The following is a 23,445-nucleotide window of genomic DNA, read 5'->3' on the forward strand; positions in this document are numbered from 1 at the left end:
GCTGCTTGTTTAGGTAGGGCCAAACAATTAACACAACTAGAGACATGCTAAAAGCCTTATGATCTGAGTGTCGCAAAGAACAGGTGAAGGGTAAAAATTGCTGACTACATATTCCTCTGGCTGTGGCTGTCGAAGTTGGAAAGACAGATAAATGTGACTGTCAAATATGGAGAAAGCAGTCTGTTAAAAGAATTTTTTAACTTGATCGCAGCTGTAGTACAGTTGAGTTGTATATAGATCCTACAAAGATAACACTGTTGAACCAAAAGTTGTTTGATTCTTTATGGATAATGCTTGGTGGAATTGAACAGAGAGGAAAAATGGAAGGATTTGTTTGCTGGACATCTGAGTAATGCTAATAATATTGTTTTCAGAAAGAATATAAGAAAGACTTGGAGAATGAAATTAAAGGAAAGGGAATGGAAGTGGGCATGGATACTCCTGATATACAACGAGCAAAGAAAGCTTCTGAAATTGTAAGCCAGGTGAGTACAGATTGGATCTATTAAGATTACTTTTGAAGTGAAATGGAATGAGATGTTAAAAAAAACTTGTGCTAAAAGGAATAAGAAGAGCACAGTTTAAAGGAAAAAAAAAAAAAAAAATCAAATTACAGAAATTGAAGCAGTTCTTTTGAAGGCTAATCAGTGATATCAGTATAGCTTTGAAGACAATGTGTGCAAATAACCATGGAATTAGTTACAGTGCATACTCAGGGATATGTCTTTATTTAATTTTATTCCAGTTCAGTTCACTGGATTTTACTCTAATATGCATTATTTTTGTTTAATCTTAATTTATTTTGCAGAAAGAATATAGAAAAGATTTGGAGACTGAAATTATAGGAAAAGGGATGCAAGTTGGTCCATTTACTCCTGAAATACAACGGGTGAAAAGAGCTTCAGAAATAGCAAGCCAGGTAGGTGTAGTTTTTAATTGGTGTGTAACAATGAGTGCTGGAAGTACGTTGCTGAGAATACTTCTCTATCTCTGTAGAGGCTTTCAAACCTATATGAAATTAATTTACGCATAGAAAAAATCTTACTGCCTGATTCTTATTTGTATTTAGGCCTGTCATGCCACATAAGTTGTCTTGATTTTTTTACATGTACTTGCAGATCTTTTTACACTACCTAATGGGAAGAAAAAAATATATCTGTTTTCTTCACTGTCAGCTGTTCCACATAGATAGGGGTGTAAAGGTTCCACAGTGATAGGAATATCATGGAGGAAAGATGTTGAAATTAGTACTGTAAATGACTGTTGACACTCGTCAGCAATAAGCATTTTTTTGTGGCAGTTTGTGTATTCCAAGCCCTAACAAAACAGGAAATTGACATTTCAAAATTATTTTTCAGAAAATGTACAAAGATGAAGCAGAGAAGATGCTCTGTAACTATTCTGCTGTCCCAGACACTCCAGAGATGGAGAGGATAAAAAGTACTCAGAAAAACATCAGTTCAGTGAGTAATACTGCTTCTCTCTTTCACATTTTCAGATATTTTCTGCTTAAATAGTGTCCCTTGTGCCTTAGCATGAAATAGGGAACTTATGAGTAAATGTCCTTTGAACTATTTGCAATATTTTCCTGGCAAAGTCTGTATCGCTCATTTCTTTCAATAAAAAAATAACCAGTTTATTCTAGGTGTGACACTTATTTTGAATTGCTAAAGCACTTACACTGCCTTGCCATACCGCAATTATTTTTAAAAGATTTCTTTTTCCATCAAGCCCCAGGAGCATTTTATTTAAATGGACAAAATAACTAAGGCTTCTTACTGTGCAAATAGGACTTTTCATCTGTTTCCTATCATATGTACAGAACACTAGCATTCTGGTATAAAATTAGAACAGAGCAAGTGTCATATGTCTAATGATTTTATGATACACTTGTTACATTTTAAAAATGTTATGCTGGATTTAAGTTTTAATCTATCCTCAGATATAAATTACGAATTTAGATTTCGAAGACTGTCCAGTTCATGATTGCTGTGTTCAGTTCCATTTCCTCTTTGGGCCCATTGACTCTGCTGTTAGTAATTCCGGTTTTGCTTTTAATATAACTGAAGAAAAGATGGAGGGCAAATTTAGCCTTTAGAGCCACAGACTGTCCAGTTAGTGTCTGTTTTTCTGGCAGACTAAATAATACTAATAAAGCCAATGATTTGAGAGAGAAGCATTTAAGTAACTCCAGAATTTTAGCATTATCTGACACAGATGTAATTCTTTAGAGCTTCTCTCAGCTTCACCACTACAAGTACAAGGTCTATTAGTTTCTCTCAGAGGCAATTTCCTGGTGCTCTCATGTATCACCGTGGCATCCTTAGGGAATTCAGAGCCTGAAGGGAAAGAAGTGAAGTCTCTGAGGGTGTTCTGGACTGCTCTACTTCTCCTTTAACCTCTTTCAGTCATCAGGTATTGGCTCCTTTCCTTCCCTCGGATGAGAACAGCTGAAAGCTACATCTTCCTAATATAAGCTGCTGACAGGCCCCCTGACCCCAGTTTCTTGTAGCCTGTTGCCTCTTGGTTTTGAATGGTGCTTAGCTGCATGGTGTGAAGGCAATTAGCTCTGTATCTGCTGTTGCTGGCATCCTATACCAACATCCCATGTAATGGAGGGGATCCCAGCTAGCCCCTACTGATCTGCTTTCTTCTCTGCTTCAGTGTTTGATAGCTTTTGATTGAGTTCTCAGGTCAGCAGATCTAAGCAGAATGGGCTCACTAACAGTCAGATACCAGCCATGTAAAAACCATGCACTACTTAATTAAGCCTTTTAAAGCATTTGATGCATCTGAACTCATTGCAGCAATGTATGGCCAGTCTGCTAAGACTGACAGTCCTCTTTTGGATTTATGTAGTTAGTGTACTGCATAACATGAAATAAAAGCATTATGTCTTTGAGGTTGTGTTGGGATCAGCATTTCTGTGTACCTGAAGTGGATCTTCCAAATGTAAGAAAGCCGTTCATAAGTGAGACTGAAGAGAGAATTTAGTTTCTTTCTCTTCATTCTAATATTTCTGCATTTTGGACAAATTAGATTATAAAGGTAAGTTTTTACTAACTTAAAGGAACACCTCTATGTAGAAAAAGTTAATGACGCTTACTTGGCTTCTGATTTTTTTATTTCATCTCAAGTATTTTCCTGGTTTATGGGACCAAAAAACGATGGCTAGCTCTGCAGATAAAATCAGTGCTGCTTATAGCTCACTAGTTTATTTAGCAGATTATTTACAATAGGATTTTTACTATTTAATGTTCTCTTCTATAGAAAAAATTCTTACTCTAATATTTTTTATCACTGCCTCCCTGGTAGGGGAGAAAAGTGTACTTTACAGAATTACAGAATCACAGAAACACCAAGGTTGGAAAAGACCTACAAGACCATCCAGTCCAACCGTCCACCAGTCACCAATAGTACTTACCAACCATGTCCCTCTACACAACGTCCAAATGTTCCTTGAACGCCTCCAGGGTTGGTGACTCCACCACCTCCCTGGGCAGCCCATCCCAGTGCTTGACCACTCTTTCAGAGAAGTAGTATTTCCTAACGTCCAGCCTGAATCTCCCCTGGTGCAGCTTGAAGCCATTCCCTCTGGTCCTATCACTAATTTCATGAGAGAAGAGGCCGACCTGCAGCTCACTACAACCTCCCTTCAGGAAGTTATAGAGAGCAATGAGGTCTCCCCTGAGCCTCCTCTTCTCCAGACTGAACAATCACAGCTCCTTCAGCTGCTCCTCATCAGCCCTGTGCTCCAGACCCCTCATCAGCTTTGTCGCCCTCCTTTGAACCCGCTCCAGGGCCTCAATGTCTTTCTTGCAGTGAGGGGCCCAAAACTGGACAAAGTACTTGAGGTTGTGGCCTCACTAGAGCTGAGTGAAGGGGGAAAATCACTGCTCTGTTCCTGCTGGCAACACTGTTTCTGATGCAAGCCAAGATGCCATTGGCCTTATTGGCCACCTGGGCACACTGCTGGCTCATGTTCAACCGAGCATCAATCAATACCCCCCTGTCCAATTCCTCTACACAGTCTTCCAGCCACTCTGCCCCAAGCCTGTAGTATTACTTGGGGTTGTTGTGGCCAAAATGCAGGACCTGACATTTGGTCTTGTTGAACCTCACCCCATTGGCTTCAGCCCAGCTATCCAGCCTGTCCAGATCCCTCTATAGGGCCTCAAGAGATGGGAAGGCTTCCCATCTCGGAATAAATGGCAGCTATAAGCTGGGGCTTTAGTCCACAATGGCTATGGGTGCCCCATAGACTAGCACTATAGAAAAAATTCAACTTATCCTCTTTCAAATAAAACCAAAGTAATATTGGAAAGAAAGCTAGGTGCTTGTTTGATTTTTTGATAAGTCTGCATTGCTGGCAGAGAAGAGATTATAATGGTATAATGATGCCCCTGAATATTCCATTGTGTCACATTGTGTGGCTTGTTAGCTCAAGCCATGATTTATGATGTAGAGTGGAGAAGAGAGTTGAACATACATATGGTGCAAGGGTAGGGAGGAGAGGGAATAAGTTATCAGTAGAGTATGAAAAATCTGAACTGCTTACTTTAGTCCACAGTTCCAATCTTTATACCTTGTACTGATATGCATGTGCAAAATATTTTTCAAACTCTTCCTCTGAGCTGATTTTGCTCTTAAGTGATAAAAGAAAATTTTCAATTGCTAAAGGTTTTCTGAGTATCTGAAAATGTACTCATATACTTAATTCTCCACTAGAAAACTCACCAGTACTGTCACCCTAGTTTATGGTCAGAGTATTTCATGGTTTAATGTTTGAGAGAAGTAAAATTTTGAAGTAGAATAAACCTTGGTTCATGAAAATAGAAATGCTAAATGGTAAAGATTTATTTTACAACTGCCAGGACCAGACTTCTTTTTAAACTGCTAGTCTGGAAATACTTACTGGAATGGTAACATCTGTGACAACAAATGCTGAAATAAAAATAAAACTTCAGGAGTTTTTCCATCTGAACTGGTGCTTCATGGTTATTTAAATTATATCCACATTTGGAATTTGTGGAGCAGTTATTTACTGTCTCCTTCAGTAAATTTAAATGACTGGTTCTACTGATGTGCTTTTATTTTATACTTCATTGAAACGATTGAAATGAGGAGAATTTCACATAGGTTGCTCTGAAAGTAATGCCTCCATTTATTTCCACAGAAACTGCAACAAATGCAAAGAGCACAATAAAGCTATTTGAATAAATTCTTAGCTACAAAGCACTATTTTTCAGCATAGTCATTCCACCATTAGCTATGCATTTTGACCTATGGTAAGCAAGTGATGCTGCACTTGTAAAAATCTGCACCAATGGAGGTGACCCACTATATCACATCTGCTCTGATGGCACAGTTGATAGGGAAATGTTGCTTATGCAGTCTGAAGACTTGGAAGTCAGAAGACACCAAATCTGAGCTATATAGTGGGTGTGATAGGACAGGGCACCAAGGATTGGCAATGTACTCCACAGTCTTCAAACTGCTGTGGGCTCTAACATTAATGTGTTGCGAGAGGAAGGTTGTCTTCCTCTCTGGTACATCTATGCAACTGTAGGCCTTCAGCTGAATTGGCTTCATGATGCAGCAGTTAATGGTTTGTCTGGGGTTCCAGGAAATTCAGAAGGATTGTTGGTTTCCTATCCCAAAAGACATCACTTTGCCTTCTGAGGGCTGTGTCTTGAATAATTCCCCTTCAGTGAAGAGTTCACATGTTGCCACTCTATGGACTGCTGTTTTGACACCAGCTCATGGTGGTGACACCAGTCTCTTCACTGGTAATGAAGCAATCCAGGGAACTGTTACCTTCAGCTTCAAATTGGTTCAGTGGGTCCTAAATAGGTCCTAACAAACTTGCATACGAGTTTCTTTTTGTTGCTGTGTGATCATTCATATGATCTACCTGGTGCAAACTTTGCATGTGTACTTTGGTGTGACAGCTGTGCATGGTTAACCAGTATTGATGTTGCTGCTGAAAAGCACCACCCACCACTGTGTTCACATCCATTCTTTGGAGCATCAGTGGGTGCAGTTTGCTCTGTATGAAGGAATTCAATTCCACCTCTTTGCTCCATACACATTTCCATGTTGAATGCCATTTTGTCAGACTGCCCCTCTGCTACCATCTGTCATTCAACAACAAAACGGAACAGAATACTGGTGGGAACGTTTAACCTTGACTGCCATACCACCAACATTAGCCTCTGACATTGTGGGCCAACATAATAAAATAAACTGCTTGTGTGACTTTTCAGAACAGAGTTTTTAGATACAGTTCACAGCCTTCTGGCTTGAATGCAGAAGACAAAGATTGCATGACTTGGATTGTACCTCTGGCTCTCCAGGTTATTTAGTCACAAATATGTCATTTTCTATTTTGTTAAATTAGAAGTAATAATATCTATTAACATCTCAAAGGATTTTAAAATCTGAAGATTAAACCCCAAATTAAAATCTTGCATGTACATGCATTTTCAATTATACTGAAATCAGTGAGATTACTCAAGCATAAAGTTGCATTTTTAAATGTTCATTAACGCTGATTTAAATTTTAATATTATTTTGAAAGTATAAACTGTCATTACAAATGCTTGCACATATTTGAAGTCAGTCTGAAGGGTAATAATAGCTTGTCTGGTTTACAGTTGAAAACAAATAAAATATTATTATAGTTATTGATAATTGGTCTGATTTATAAAAAATTGAAGTATTTGCTTTCTTAGCAAGATTTGTCATCAGACCAATTTGAAACTTGGAAAATTGCCCAGTCCTTTTATGAGAACTTGTACTTGCAATGCTATCATGCTAATAATTACTTTTTCTTTTTGGGAAATAAAGGTGTTTTATAAGAAGGTGGTAGGAGCTGGCACAGCTGTTAAAGAGACTCCAGAGATTGAAAGAGTAAAGAAAAATCAGCAGAATATTAGTTCGGTGAGTATTATTAACAGTGATTATTCTTATGTGAGTAAGCAGTGGTCAGATTTTTTTTTTTTTAATTTTCTTTACTAAAAATTCTATGTCTTCGTGTCATGTATCTCATTCCATTACTATTTCACTGGATTTCAGATATAAAGCTCCATTCTAGCATAGTTTTTCTGAGTCCAAAGGTAGAATTTCAAACTGAATGATTATTAAATATAGGAAGAAAACCATTTGAGGAAAGAGTTTTGTCTTTAAAGAGTGAGAAATGCATACTGTATTGACTGATATGCCAGACTGAACTGCAGTCATAAATCACATGACAAAAATGGAAATCTTTAAAGATTTTGTTGAGTCTGCATGTATTACACAGGATTTGGTACCATTTATATTTCAAGAAGAAAGAAATGAATGCTCATCTCAAACCTTGTGAGAAGGTTGAGGATTTATGCCTCTATGTGTGCTGATAAGCTGATGTCTTAAACTTAATTTCTAGTTACCTGATCAGTTTATTTTGAGAGTAGTCACACCCACACCTACCCATGCATAGACAGAGGCTTACTAGGAGAAATCGTACTCATATTTTTCACTGGATACGTTTTAGAGTGAAATAGAAGAATGCTCTTGTGCATTGCGCGTAGCACTCGAGTGCTCAAGCTAAGACAGCTTTTGCTTTTTCACGAAGTCTAAACAGTGGTGATGAAAGGTAGATTGGTATGCTGGTAACTGCACTTGAACAAAAGTGTATCAAGAGAAATACAAAATGTGGTTGTGACTTTAGTAATAGTGGTTTAGCAGCATGCCTTTTGCTGTGCTAGCCTATGTAGTGTACTTATGATTACTTAGGTTTTGTACAGTAATTATTAAAATGAAAGTATGTCAAATTTAAAGGCAGCATGAAATAAATTTTTAAACTATTTGTCAGTAAAAGGGAAACTGTATGATGTAATTTACAGGAGCCCAAAAATAAAAAAAACAAATTACACCAATTTTCACTCTTTTAGATTTAAATATCTTACACATATCTTTGAATTTAGCCAGGATTTAGGACAGCTTTAAAACTGCTGTGCTGGATGATTTTAATGGAATTTGGTGCTCATCAGCAGTGCAAAAACCCCAATTAAATAAGAAAGTCTGACCAAAATAGCAGTCATCATGTATTACGCAACAACAACAACAACAAAAGTCCATTGCATCACGTTCTGAAAGTGATCAGATTCTTCCAGATGACATCTATTGGAGGCAAATCTCAGAACACTGTTTTCTTCTGAAAAACAAGGTGATGGCAGCCAATGTGGTTGAGCTGATCTCACCTGTTGTGATGAATGGGAAGGATGAGACAGCCTCATAAATAGTTAGTGGCTCACAAAACTTTAAAAGCAAACATCAGACCCGTGGACTGAAACTGAATCTGAACCAAGAATATACAAATAACTTAGAGGATTGTTTTTTAACTTCTTTATATTAGAGGACTGGCAAGATGGACGCAGCATGAGGAAGAAAGTTTTTTGGGGAGAAGACTGTAGTTGTGTTTTTCTTTGTGTGAAATTCATCAGGAAACTCTTGTGATATGTCACTTAGCACCAAAAAGGCTGGTTAAGACTTAAGCTGTGGACAATTTGAAGTATTTTAAGGAATAGTAGCACTGCCAGTTTTTAAACTTACCTAATGCTCTCTATTAAAAGATGCTGTTTTCAACAGTTTAATACTTCTTACTTAACTGTCCGGACTGAAATTTTCCATTTCTGATCTGAACAGCTTTGGGCTGTTTTTGTTTTATTTATTTAATCATTTATTTATTAATTTAAGCCAAAGTGGCTTCCAAGAATAAGTTCACAGAAAAACAAGTTGTATAGCCTGTGTTAAAAAAAAGTAAAATTGGCTTTAGAGAAGAGAGTTGAAATCCATCTGGCAAGTAGAATTTGCTCAAGTGGATTTAGGTGGGAAAAAAATGAGGGATGAAGAATTGAAAGTATAGAAGGCGTTGGCTGTGACCAAAATAGAAAGGCCAAAGGTAGGATAGACAGGCAGAGTGGTGTGCTCCTGTGCATAGATGCATCCTTTCAGAGATGAAACAGAACCCGAGGTTGCTTAGACTCTTTACTTCCTTGCTTCCTTCCAGCATTTATCTGTGATAAAAAATATTCAAATATTCAAAATATTATCTATTTCTTTAATGTTGGTGTCCACAGAGGTAACAAACTGCGCTTGTTCTTATGGGTTTGGACAGTCAATGTAACTGTTAAAGCCTACTGCTACAAACAACATGGGGCTTAGATAAAGGCACAGAAGGAATGTAAATACATTTTTCAGCCATGAGAAATTGCTTGTATGTTCAGGGAGTATTATTAAGGTCACAAAGTCAGTACTCAAGAGCATGAATACAAGTTCCTGTGTATAGGCCTTGTGATCCAATCCTTAACTATTAGATTTTGTAAAGTCCCACTGAGACAAACTTGCTTTGGTTTCCTGATTAACACAGTACAGTTCACTGGGAGCTGTCATTTGAATTCAGGTGCAGTATTATCTTTTGTTTTTTAAATGATATCAGAGTAGCTGCTACAAGTCTTTCCTCTAGTAAAAATAGTACTCTTCCTTATCACAGCTCTATTTCTCCTGCCTTCGGAGCATAGTAGAGGAGCTAATTTGTGCAAAAAGTCATGTACTTTAGTGAGGAGAAACTGTAGTGATTTCCTGAGGAAATCAGAAATTCTGTCTTCAGAGTAGGAACTTAAAACAGTTTAAAAAAAGAGAAGTATGACAAAGCAGTCTTGATTCATATGTGAGCTACTCATTGAGTAAGGATCATTGATTATATATAAGGAATGAAACAATTCTCTTGAGAGAAACAGCTTTTGTTGATAAAGAAGGTTATTGGGCACATGAAGACGAGAAGTATACAGTAGAACAAAGTATATTAAAAGCTGAATGTGGAACATATTTGTATAAGAGGCAGAACTAAGGTTACATTGATGAAGTAACTTGTGTTGTTTTCTGACTTTTGAATGCTTGATTTTGCAGCCTTAAAAATTTGTTAAGAATAAATTTTGTACACTACGTAAATATAAAACTGCAAAAATAGATTAATTATACTGTTCTCTTGTTCTTAATATTCTTTTGCTTCCATGAGTCTTGCTAATGAAAAACATTTCCTTCTATCATGTATCACTGCAGACACAATTTTGAATATTTTTGTGAATGTTGCTCTTGTATTTACCATTTTAAAGAAGAAAGCAGCATGCCATATTGTGAACAATGACATGGACTCTGGATATTGTTTTGCTACAGTGAAAAAGGGATTTGAAGCATAATGTACCAAATAGTGGACAGATATTTAGTAACAGACAGCAAGAAAAAGACATTGCGCTAATTTGTCCAAGATAACTGTGTTGGATAGCATATGGAAAAACAGAAAATATAATGTCTTTCTTTTTAATACCATGTGCAGTTACCTCACAGTGTTTTCTCGTTAAATTGAGTTCCATTTTTGATACATGTGGTGTATAATTGAAGAAGTGCTTCTAGTTCTTTGTGTCTTTCAAATTGTGGATTCTACCATATCCAAACACACTGTTCAGAAGAGATGTGGCAAAAACATCACTAAATCTCTGACAGCGTCTTCAAAAGCAAAATCCATCCAAACATCTGTGTTCTTCATAATGTGCATGTTTTCAGAGAACTTCAACCAGACTTTGAAGCCACTTCCACATTCTACCCTTGCAGAATCACATCTGTGAAATATTTGGTTTCTGGAATGGACTGGTAGATTCTCCAGTAAGATAATACAAGACCAAGACATTGTCAAAGTCATGCAAATCTCCAAGTAGTATATGTGGCATCTCAATTACCATGAAGATAGCTGCAATCTGATGTATATTCATGCCATAACAGTTTTAGGATACCAGGCTTGTTTTATGCCTTTATCTATATCTTATCAAATAAGACCTATCTGAGACCCAGCAGTCTGTCTCAGAAATGAAATATATCTCTTCTTGTTCATGTCAGTAGTGCTGGTAGGTTTGGTCTAGCTATGCGGTGCATGCAAAGGATGGATTATAAAACTTGTGTTTTATTACTTGTCTATATCCTTTATGAGTTGCTAATATTTCATAATATTTGTTGTGCAGGTTAAATACAAAGAAGAAATTCAGCATGCAACTCCTATTTCTGATCCACCTGAACTACGGAGAATCAAGGAAAACCAGAAGAATATAAGCAATGTGTGCCCTGTTTTTACTGCTTGCAATCTTTATTGTGTGTCGGAGCCTCAGTGAATATGTGTGTGATGTTTGTGCTGGTTTCTGTTTGTCCACAAAGACTAATTTAGTCAATTAATAATTAAGATGTTAACTCCTTAGCCCTGCACTTTAACTGACAGAGTGAAACATTCCTATTGAAACATCATTTGTTTACCTTTGAAACAGAAAAATTACAGTAGTGTGAGTCTTAAGTATTGTGGTAGAAAGATGATGGTGTTTATTAAGGAATGATATTTTCCAGCCAAATGTAGTGTGCTCTGTAATGATTTCTAATGCATTGATGTACTCCTGTTACTTGGAAGTCTTTGTGTAATACCTTTTGCCGTATTTACTAGGTTCAGTATAAAGAGCAGCTCTACAAAGCTACACCTGTAAGTGTCACTCCGGAGATTGAAAGAGTCAAGAGGAATCAAGAGAATGTCAGCATGGGAAGTTTCTCTCATTTATTCCTTTGCATAATTGCTGGGTATACAGGATCAGTATAAAGTTTTGTCTCCAGAACCTGTACCTCTTCTTTAGTTAGCAGGCTCAGTAATGGAATTATTTGAAAACCCTCTTTTAGGAAGCAGTTTTGAAAAGCCACTCTTCTGTTCAGAAAATGGCATTTAAAACACTGCATCTCAACTGAAGAAATGGCTGCAGTTTTTTATTATAATGTCTTGGATATTTGCAGGAAATCTTCACGGATTTTTTTTTTATAGAATATTTATCCAGCTTTTTTTTTTCTTTTTTCTTTTTCCTTTCTTTCTTTCTTTTTTTTTTTTAAATGGGTAAAACTCAAAATCCACTTCTCTCCTGCCTGGCAAGAGGTGGCTCCTCTCTAAATTTCCTATCAGATTTTGCTTAATGGCTGAAGAAAATATTAGAAAGTTATTCTGTTTGTAGGAGCATGTGGAAGAAGGTAGGAGAATTTTGAGTATGCAGTTGCATTCTTGCAGAAGTTGTACCACGTTGATGAGCCTTTCTCCTTAGTGAGACTTCCATCAGCGTCCATATTTAGTGTGGCTGAATATGTAGACTATGTAAGTTAAAACATGAATCATATCCTTATGGAATTTTTGTGTGTGGAGAAATACATATTTACAGTGTTTGCTGCTGAAATTCAGGTTTTTCATTTGCTCTGTGTGAGTTTATTGCATTGTTTGTGGTTTACTCCATTCCAAATAGAAGATATTTCTCTGTACTGCCAAAGACCAGTGTGGTAAATGTTGAGATATTGTGTGCATCTGTGTGCCTGTTCACATAAATGCATTAATAAGAAGACTTTACAGAAAGAATTCAAGGCTTTGCTTCAAAAACCAAGTTTTATAAGCTTTAATAAACTTCAAATGTATTTCAGCTTTTCATTTGTTTCCTGGATGACCTTTTAAATCATACATTTTAATGTAATACAATTTGATGTCGCTTTAGCTGACATAGTATATACCATTTTATTCTGTTAACTAATAGGTTCACTACAGAGAGCAGCCTGGCAAAGCTACTGCTGTGAGCATCACTCCGGAGATAGAGAGAGTCAAGAAGAATCAAGACAATATCAGCTCGGCAAGTTGTTTGGCTCTTTTTGTTGTTTATATTTTCAGTTGCTCGAGGTATATAACAAGGATGTGCTTTTGCATTTAAATTTGATATGTCTAGTAAATGTAACTGCATCATCCATTGAATTTTTTTTTAAATCCTTTGAATGCATGACTGCAGTAATGGGCAACAAAAATATTAAGACTTATGGTTGTTCTTACAAAGCATGAAGATGATGTAGAAAGATGATGGTGTTTACTAAGGAAGAAGAGCTTTAATGACCAATAGATGAAAACAAAACTATGCTGGCCATAGCTGTTCTATTCAGAGAGTACTTTATAAAGCATTTAAATGCTGAATATTCTTACTAAGAAAAATTGGCATTTAATTAAATGTTTGAATAATAACCCAGTTATATGTATTTTTGTGCATTTACTCCTTAGCTTATATTTTTGTAGGTATGCTGTGCTTAGCTGATACATAGTTTTAAAGTGGAGTTAGACAATCTTTGCATTTTTAAGGTCTGGGGTCAGTATATTTACTAATACATTCATTACCTTTTGAAATTAGACTTGATTTTCTCATTACAAATGCACATTGAAATAGATTTGCGTAACTGAGGAGCAATACTTTGACTGCAATTGTATAGGTAATTCTAAAATATTTACTAACATTCAGTACATAGGTTGCAGTACAAAGTAGGAGATAAGAGTCCATTAGTGAAAGAATGACACTAAAAGACAATGTTGTTTATATTTAGAAGAAGCCATAAGCCTTCACTAGGCAGAGAAAACCAACTACTTTTACTGTTTCAGAGTTCTAAATGTGGGATTTTTTTTTCCTCTTTCTTTTCCCCCTCAGATAATTGACCATGGATCTATATTTCTAGCACAAGTATGTAAAATGAGCACAGAAGAAGCTCATTAAGAGAAATGTGACATTTTGTACTTAAAGCTACATAAAGCGCATATGTTCTCTTTGAACTTTCTCACTGAAAACAGTATACCACATTCAGTCTTGTTCCAGACGTTGCTTTTGTGCTGCTAGCAAAAGCTAGCAAAAGCTAACAAAGGCTAGCTACCTAACTGGAGTAAGAAGGCTTCCAAAGCAATACTTGGCTCATAACTCTTGAATTCTCTAGTGACCTAGAGGTTCTTATGCTAATCCCGATCTGGAAGTAGACTGAGGATGGAATCTGGTCTGCTTGGGTTGTCATCAGCCATAAATGTATGCTTTAAAATTGTCCAAGACAAGTCAGTGGTATTTGGTTGTTACGTTGACCCTAACTCATAACCAGTTAACAGCTGATAAAAGAGTTATTTCACTTATGGTGTTAAGAAAGTAAAAAGTCAAGAGTTTAACTTTCAGGTAACTTTTTTATTTATTTAATTTTTTTTTTGTTTTTAGGTGGTTGATGGAATAAACATGCTCTTTGGTCTTAGCAGTACAATCGCCCATCCGTATTCCCTTTTCAAAATTAGGTCACTAGAAAATGAGTATAAAGAAAGAAACCTGGACATTATGGTTTGGAAAGAATGCCATTGCATAGTGTGGCTCTCCCCATCCCTTCTCCTGTAAACAAAACCTTCATGTGTGCTGTTTTTGCTGTTTTGCAGGTGAAGTACAGCAGTGATCAGAGGCAGATGAAAGGTAGACGTAGTATGATTCTAGACACACCTGAGCTAAGGCATGTCAAAGAAACACAAAACAACATCTCAATGGTAGGGTCCTCCTTCTTATAACTAGAATATGCTAAGGAATGGCACTTGACTTCCACTGGATTTTGCATTCCATTAATATAGGTAACTAATGAAACTCTCTGCTCAAATATGGAAGGAATATTTTCTTCTTATGCCTGTTAAGGGAATGTTTGCTAACTACATATGACTGTAATGAACATTTTCAAAATACTAATAAACAGTTTCCTAACAGATAAATGTCTGTTCTTTTTTTTTTTTTCTTCTTTTTTTCTTGCTTTAAAAGAAATCCTCATTTGAGCATCACACAGTTTGACTGGATTTGGTGACACACTGCACCTTGTGCCTGTGCATGTTCCTGGTTTCTGTGTGACTTTTGTTCCTGGAATGAGTTGTTTTGTGTGCATTCGCTTGTGTGAGAATGTTTGTCATTTTTAAATCTTTGATGATTAAAGATTAAAAAAAAAAAGTAAATATAATTAGGGATGCCACCTTTATAACTCTTACTAATGCTGGTTTTGTTCCAATACTTTGTTGTATAACACTTTCTACTTTAATGCCTTTGTTTTCCATTTCTTTAGATTTTTTTTTTTTAAAGCAGATTTCTTAGAATAAATGCAGTTTGTTCTGATGTTTATTTTATGTTTTTGCTTAAAGCCAATGATCATATGGTAAAACAAAGGAGCAAAAAAGTTCCTTTTTGTTTTTTGAACCTGTGTGCATAATCAAAATTCTCAGTGAATGAAAGTACTTGAGTTCTGAAGCTGTTACTAGTGGAACATTTTCACTGACAGATGTAGTTTTCTACACCACCAGAGAGCTACCCTAATTTGGAGAAGAATATGGACCTGATGATCTCCTGAGGGCTTTTCCTGTTATTTTTAGTGGTTTCTGTGACTGGAAGATGATACTTTACTGCTGGAATTAATGTCTTGGTGACAATGCAAAACAAATGAAAAAGTGATAATATAATATCAGGAAATCAGGTCAGGGAAGCAGTCTGGATGGCCTGCCCAAATCTTTTGTATCTCATGTGTATAACAATTCTGTTGTGGTGCAAAACTGAGAGAATGTAGTGCCTCATAAAGAAACAAGTATGCCTAGAATAATCATTTGCTGTTAATTGCTGCTTTGGAAAAATGTGATTCCTCTTGTTTTCCTAGGTTAAATATCACGAAGATTTCGAGAAGACAAAGGGCAGAGGCTTCACCCCGGTGGTGGATGATCCTATAACAGAGCGGGTGCGGAAAAACACCCAAGTTGTAAGTGATGCAGCATATAAAGGGGTGCACCCACATATAGTTGAAATGGATAGAAGACCTGGAATAATTGTTGGTAAGTTGTTAAATAATACTGCTTTCCTAAATACTGTGAGAAAGATGAAAGCCTTTGCTCATGTTCTTCATTACAACGGAGAAAAATTGCTCTCACATTTTATTTTCGCTCTTTTCTCAGTGTGAAACTTGTGTTGAAACAATGGTTCAATGGCAGCTTCTAGGGAAGCAGTTATAGGTTGTTTTCTTTATAAATATGGTTACTCACTGTTGTTGCTTTGTTTCTGAATACTGACTCCTTCATTTGGCACAGAAAAACTGATTAAAGTGGTAGTTCTCCAAGATTTAAATGTTTCAGACCAGATCAGATTTCCCCTTAGACCACTAAGCTATTTCTCTAGAGCTGACATTAGTCCATGTACTACTTGTTTTAGAATTTCACATAGTTTTTTAAGTAGTATAAGATGTAGCTCATTAAAACCTTGGTAGATCTCTAGTGAGCCAGAAACCAGTATTCAGAACTGATGTTCTAATAGGTGATCTAAGATAAGACCAGGAGTTTAGGTGTAGGATGCAAACTACTTTTGTGTTAGGAGAGAAACCATTGCAATAGCAAATCTCAGAGAGCCACACATTCTGGATCTAGTGCAACAACTTGTTCAGATAAATCAGTGTATGTACAGACCCAAACACCTGATAAAATATTCACTTCCATAGCTAGAGGTGGCGCAGACAAAGAGAGAAGGAGAAGCACCTGCAAGATTGCAGTTTAATGTGTACTCCAGTGCATATTTTAAACCTTTTTCTGCATTGCATTTGTGCTGTACCCCAGAGTGAGAATCACGAATGCAATCTTGTATTCAGTAACTGAAGGCTTGCTAACACAAACAGATTAGGATTAAAAACATCTCGGAGAAATTCTTGAGCTATGTGACTGAAATATTAGTAATTTTTATTACTGTATATCAACCTGGAACATTTTTGTATCGAAACAGACAAAAATTTTTAGTTATCCGTACCTATGAAAACAGCAAAAATAGTGCCACCATTTAAGAGAAATAAGCCATGACAAACCTAAGAGGCTAATATCCAGTGATATTTCAGCTTCAGGCTTTTTCAGAGTGACCACAATTATAGTCTCTTCTTGTTTAAAAAGCAGCAGTATGCTCCCTGTTCTTGGAATGTCTTTGGCAGCTGGAAAAAAAACCTGCAGACTGCAAAAAAACAACTCTAACTCTTGAGTTTTTTTTGTAGCTGATAGAAGTTCAACCAGTTAGAAAAAGTATCTCTGTTAGAATTCATCTGTTTGGTTTTTAAGTATAATCGGTGAAGCTGTAATAATCTTTTTCAAGTGCCTGATTGCTAAAATTAATACCTGTGCTCAGGAAAATAGGCACTAGTTTTAGCCACGTTAAAGCCATCTAAAGCCATCAAGATAAATTAATCCATCTGAGCACTGGCTCTGTGACAAAAGAGACTTCATGATTCTCACATGAGTTTAAGGGTATTTGAAATTGACATAAATTACCAGGATGTTAAAACTGTTAAGTGCTACAAATTGCCAAGATCTGATTCTTTGTACGTTATTTCAGATTACAAAGACACATAAAATCAATACAAAGCAGTGGCTGCTGCACTCATGCTGCCATGAAGCATACTTTTTAAGATTTTTTACTTATCAAGGCATGAGCAAACAGAAAGAGGCAGATACCAGTTCTTCCACCCCTCTCAAGTCTGTTGGTATTGTATGTGGTTGTGTAATTATTCATCATTAGGACTTGCACATAGTTCATCAAAAGATTGTACATTACTAAAAGATTATACCTTTTGTCAAGACAAAGTTGTTGGCACTATTCTTCACCTTATAGGAGTGAAAATAGATAATACATAATGTACACAACCCGAATCTATTCCAAAGCCATAGGATTTGTTTTGTTAGCTCTGACTGTTCTTTCCATTTCCATTAATCATTTGAAACACAACATATTTGGGGTTCCCATAGTCCTGTTTTACCTACCAACCCATTATTTAGCTTTGTACCACTCAAATAGGCAAAATAACCAAGCTGGGAAGACAGTTATTTTTCCCATTTCCCCATGGAAATCTGAGTAAATCTTAAAGACAGGTCTGCCCAAGAAACATACCACTAGTAAAAGGGTTTGATCTGAAATACTTATGCTTTAAGTGATTATGGTTTATATAAAAAATTTATTTTAAACGACTTTTGAGAGATTAAGTGATTATTGTATTTTTTGGCATAGCAGTAATGAATTATGTATATTACAGATTGCTGTGAGTAGATTGAGTAGTCACACTGGAGCTGATTATGCATTTGTTACAAGCTTCCTCTTGTGCAACACTATTTGTTAAAAATTTATGAAAACCGCGCTTGAATCTGTGTTCCATTTTATGCTGTGTTTATAAGTAGAGCTCGGACTCTTTTTCTCATGGATTCTTTTTCTTTCAATATTCCTGTTCAGACTTCAAGATATATTAATAATTTATTTGTGTGAATTAAAGTTGTAGGTTACTGGATTGAATGAATTTCAACAATGCTTTTCAATATTGTGGTTTGAATCAACATTAAGTCCACATCCCTGGAAATCTAGCTGTTTGAAAGACAAGGAGAATTACTACTTAAGATCAGAAGTGGCCTTCATCTTACCCAATTGTAGATGTCTAAAACATAGATTTCTACAGCTGGATTTGACACTCTACTTCATTTTTTTTAATATTAGTGAGGAGAAATAAATACTTCTGATCTTAAATGACTTGAGCAACTTTTAGAAGTTTATTTCAAATAAGATGAAGTATACCCTTGATTCTGCTTATTTGGCCAATTTGCAAAGTTGACCTTAGGCTCGTACCTTTATAATGCACATTGTCTCGCTGTAGAGGTGGACAAAGGATGCTGATGGTGGTCTGGAGAAATCATCTTGTAGCTCTGATAATTCTGTTTTTCCTGTGGAAAAGAGCACCATTATGTGATATTTTGCGTGTTTTTACTTATTTAGACTTATGAAAATACTATACCCGTATTTAGAAAAGGAAAAATAAAAATGGAGAAAAAGTCTCTAAATAATGCCAACTTTTAAAATAGATACAGCTAGTAGTTCAAGCTGGAAATTAATTTTTTTAAGTCCTTGCAGGTGAACATCTAGATGTTTTAGTTAGTTTTTAGATGAATGTTAAAACTCACTGCTTCCATACTTTTACTTCCTTTATTGTTTGTCTGTCCTATCACTTCTGTGCTTTGGGGAAAGATCTTAAGGTTTGGCGCACAGATCCTGGCTCCATCTTCGACATTGATCCTCTGGAGGACAATATTCAGTCTAGGAGTCTGCATATGCTTTCTGGTATTGCTTATATCCTGACTTTTCACCAAATCCACTTTTTTTTTTTTTTTTTTTTTTTTTTTTTTAATTTAAATTGTGTTTATGAAACAAAGCTGATACAGGAAATTTTCATGTCAATATGCCAGCCATCCATTTAATATGTATGCTTTGTTTTCGCATATGTGTGTGTGTGTGTGTGTATGTGTATATATATATATATACACATATGTATATATATATATGTATATACGTATATATATATATATATATATATATATATACAAGTGCTTTGTAGAAATATGTTCTAGGAATTTCAGCCATAATCACATGTTCAGATAAGAAATAATGAAAGAAATCTTGTCCTAAGCAACAATTACACATACCTACTCATAGTTAGGAATAGTCCCTTAAAAAAAACATTGATCTTCTTAGTCCTTATAATATGTAAGATTTTGAAATAGCTGGACATCACTACAATTTTAGAGATATAAAAGGTTGGCATATTAATGAGATTGATGTTTTTTTTTTCTATGCAAATTTTGCTTATGTAGCACAATATTATTTCTTATGCTATTGTTTGTATTTCTGAGGATTATAATTTATCATTGTTTATAATTTAAGGGTAGATGGAAAAGTAGGGAAGTTAATGTAATAGGCAAAAATGTATTGGCTCAACAGGTTCTTTTATTTGTTTTTAAAATATATTTATTTTGAAAGCTTAGCTTTGCACATTTATCTTCTTTGCCACTGAAAGTGGAACCCTAAATATCAGTTACATGTCTTGCAGTAGCATTCTACATGCACTTGTGTGAATGCAGGAATTAAGGAACTTTTTGATTTTCTACTGGAAATTTTCATATGCTTCATCTCTTATTTTTTTTGAGTACCCTACCATTTCAGCTATTCTTTTAAACAAGAGAACAAACTTAATTATATCTGATTTTGAAGCAACTTTCTGAACTAATAATGTTAAAAAATATAGACAAAATTTTATACAATTCATTTTTGTCTAATTTAAACACTATCAATGTATGAATATCAGTGTTAGCAGTAGTTGTTCTTGCTGTTATTGTGCTTTTCTTTTCTGAAATCTATTTACTGTGATATTATTTCTTTCTACCTTTGTAGAAAGAGCGAGCCGCTACAGTAAGCAGTACTTACATTCTACAAGTTTGGGAGATTATAAATCAGATGGTTCTGACACGAACCCTACCTTTTCTTACTGCAGTGAGATAACAAGGCCATCTGATGAAGGAGGTAGCCCTTATTCCCTCTTTTTTCACTAGTAACACTGTCATAATGTATTGAGACCTCACAGGCCTGCATTAACTCAATATCCTTGTATAATCACAAATCATTGGAAACTGTGTCTTGCACTGATTATTTAAGGAAGCAAAGCAAAATCTCCAATCTGCACAGTTTGTTGCATGCATTTTGCTTTATTGTGTATTCCTTTTAACCATTTTGAGAAGTGTGTCGATTCAAAATCTCTACTAACTCCCATTTACAGTGCTGAGGTGAGGGCGCATTGTGTTTTTGAAAAACTTGCATGAGTTGGACTATTTTCTTTTGAAAGACAAAATATAACTGAAAAAAATAATCCTCTCCACAGAAAAAATTAAATTTACCACATTCTTTTTAGTGAACAAATCAACCATATAAAAGCATTTTTTTTGACAGAAGCTACTTCTTCCCATATCAAATTGTGTAGGTTTTTGTGGCTGTTTCCATCCTAAAAGGAAAAGTAGGAAAGTCTGATGGCTTTCTCCTATGTGAAAGTTTTCTTAGAGACTTTTTTTTAAGGGTTTTTATTTTAGAGCACTCTGCATAGGTTTATCAGTAGTTTCATCTTTGGTGACTGAAGCAGAGGAAGGACTGGAGTCTTATGTGTAGGGGGTCGTATGATATGGAAATTCATTTGTGTTGTATGATCCAGTGCCAATCATAGAAACCAAGCTGAGCTGCTTAAAGTTGTGTGTGAGTGGTGTGATAAATTGAAGGCTGCAAGTAAAAATTTAATTTGTATTTTTTCTCAAGCCCACTCTATGTAACAAGTAAAGAAAGAACATGCTGCAACCAGAGGAAATTCTGGTTTAGGATTAGTCAAGTTAGTCAGTCTGACTCAGGTTTAGGCAAGCAGTTGGCATCCAGTCTTGTTCAACAGGTTCATCAATGACCTGGATAAAGGGATAGAGTCCATCTTCAGCAGTTTTGCTGATGATACAAAGCTGGGAGGAGTGGCCTTCACACCAGAAGGCTGTGCTACCATTTAACAAGATCTGGACAGACTGGAGAATTGAGCAGGGAGGAACTTGATGAGGTTTAACAAGAGAAAGTATAGAGTCCTGCACCCGGGGGGGGAATAACTGCATCTGTCAGTACAGGTTGGGGGCTTACCTGCTGGAGAGGAGCTCTGCAGAGAAGGACCTGGGTGTCCTTTCTGGGAATAGGTTAGCCATGGGCAGCAGTGTGCCCTTGTGGCCAAGAAGGCCAATGGTCTCCCGGGGTGCATTAAAAAGAGGGTGGGAAAATGGGAACTGGGCATGGTGGCACCTTGACTCCAAAGTTTATATAGACAGTAGAACACACAGTACTACAGTATTTTCCAGTGGGACATGTGTACTTCGTATTTTGAAGTATTTATATAGCTTGAAGTGGGAGTAAAGTCAATGAAAAAAGTAAATCCTATAATCTCCGTCCCCAGTGGCATGTCCTCCTTGTGTGCTTTGAGCCTTCTGAAGAAGGGCTTCAGAGCAGCTGCTGTTCTCCTTTTCTCCCTCCATCCCTCCCTTTCTTCAGACTTTATGGGTTATTTTTATCCTTTCCTCACTGAGACAGGAACACGTTGTAGACCATTAGAGGTACTGTCGTTTGATCTGTAGTCTGAACAATAAACCCAAACTGAAGAAATATATTATTTTGTATCATAGGCAACATTGCTCAGCATGGCACTGATAATTGTAACACTGGTTTCAAAGATGTTTCCTTCTCCCCCTCAGCCACACTTTTGTGATTCTCTATCTAAAATTTTTGTAGGTAGGATTTGCTTCAGGCACACATAGAATCATTTAGACTGGAAGAAATCTTCAAATCCTACCATAATAATTTCAAACCACGTGCACCACAGAAACTCTTAGAGAAAGGAGCTATGCTGCAACTTCTGCTCCTGATTTTTCTGGTTAGAAGACAAATCATTCTGCTGAAATAGAATGAAAAACCTCTTCATTTCACATGCTGGATTTGCAGAGATGCTCCCTTGTATTTGGGCAAGAAGTCTGCTTGTGTTATGACTCTTCTGTTGTGCCAATAGATAGAAGAGGAAAGGAAATAGAATTCCATTCTTTTCATCTCTTGTCACATTTTGTATTAAAAAGAAAAAAAAAAAACCAACCCTCTGCTTATGAGGGTGGAAAAAATTTCCATTAATAATAGACAAGTCAAAGAAAATACCAGGAAATAGTATCTGACCTCTTTTTATATTTATAGAGGTCTGTCTTCCATCTCCAGGTGCACCTGGCAGGAGTGTAAGGCAGAAATCCTTCACCCTTCTTCCCATTCGTATTCAGTTGCTGAGCTCAGTCATTCTAGGAGGTCAAACAGAATGACACAGCAGTTACATTTTCTCCTCTGGCAGTCCGGGAAGAATGGTTCTTTTATGTTAGGAAGCTGAACAGTTTTTCCATAATGTTGTTCACTAGAGCCTGATAATCAAATATAGCATTTAGAGGGAGAATGATTGTAGATTTCATAGGACAACTATAAGCTTTTGTGGGTGTCTTGTCCCCTTTCATATCAGCAAGCTGCACTGCTACTGAAAGCAGAGCACATCAAAAGAGAGATGTGGGCTCCCTCTCAGTAAGGGTCACGTATACACTTCTCTTGTCAACCAGACTCTTGCACTTGTTTATGAGTTTTTATTTTTATTTTGGACTAGGTGATGCTTTGGTTTTGCCTCTTTTATGTGTCAACCCCCAACAGGTTCACCAACCTGGAAGTTGTTTCCACTAAACAGCATAGTGGTAAAACATTTTGCTTTTTCATCTTTCAGTATTTCTGTTCTTAAGTGCTGTGCAAGTCCTTGGAGTTGGATAATAGACATCTCTACCACAAACCTGTTGTAACATCTTTGAACTAAACTAAGTACTTCTCTGTGAATATAATAGGGGCACAAGTGCATGCATATCTGATTGGTAGCTATTAATTAAATAGGTAAGAGTTGCAAGAGATCGGGTTTCAATTAGAAACAAGTTGAATGTGTTTTTTGAACATGTGTTAACGTCTGATTAAATTTCTGTGAACAGTTTTCTGACAATGCTTAATACATAACTTGGTCTCCTCTGAATAATCAATTTCAATCTTTTAAGTCACGTAAGTCTGGGGATCCAGAACAGCAGTGGGACTTCATGTATGCATTACTTCAAACTGTCTTTCCTGC

The 23,445-nt window shown here is 36.2% G+C and overlaps 1 protein-coding gene across 7 annotated transcripts in view; it reads left to right on the forward strand.

Moving 5' to 3' along the window:
- Positions 1-23,445, forward strand: part of NEBL (nebulette) — a 239,758-nt gene that overhangs the window by 197,552 nt on the left and 18,761 nt on the right. For 3 of the 7 annotated variants that reach the window (XM_048950458.1, XM_048950457.1, XM_048950459.1), the window contains 11 exons: positions 375-485; positions 809-919; positions 1,359-1,463; positions 6,850-6,942; positions 11,058-11,150; positions 11,525-11,616; positions 12,638-12,731; positions 14,321-14,425; positions 15,565-15,736; positions 18,939-19,031; positions 20,139-20,267. In XM_048950458.1, the coding sequence (XP_048806415.1) occupies positions 375-485; positions 809-919; positions 1,359-1,463; positions 6,850-6,942; positions 11,058-11,150; positions 11,525-11,616; positions 12,638-12,731; positions 14,321-14,425; positions 15,565-15,736; positions 18,939-19,031; positions 20,139-20,267 (1,198 nt within the window). Of the gene's footprint in view, positions 1-374; positions 486-808; positions 920-1,358; positions 1,464-6,849; positions 6,943-11,057; positions 11,151-11,524; positions 11,617-12,637; positions 12,732-14,320; positions 14,507-15,564; positions 15,737-18,938; positions 19,032-20,138; positions 20,268-23,445 lie in introns of those variants that run through there. The other 4 variants (XR_007378036.1, XM_048950460.1, XM_048950462.1 and 1 more) reach the window with 4 other exon arrangements.

This window comes from Lagopus muta, chromosome 7, assembly GCF_023343835.1.
Source record: "Lagopus muta isolate bLagMut1 chromosome 7, bLagMut1 primary, whole genome shotgun sequence".
In the NCBI taxonomy this organism is placed as follows: domain Eukaryota; kingdom Metazoa; phylum Chordata; class Aves; order Galliformes; family Phasianidae; genus Lagopus; species Lagopus muta.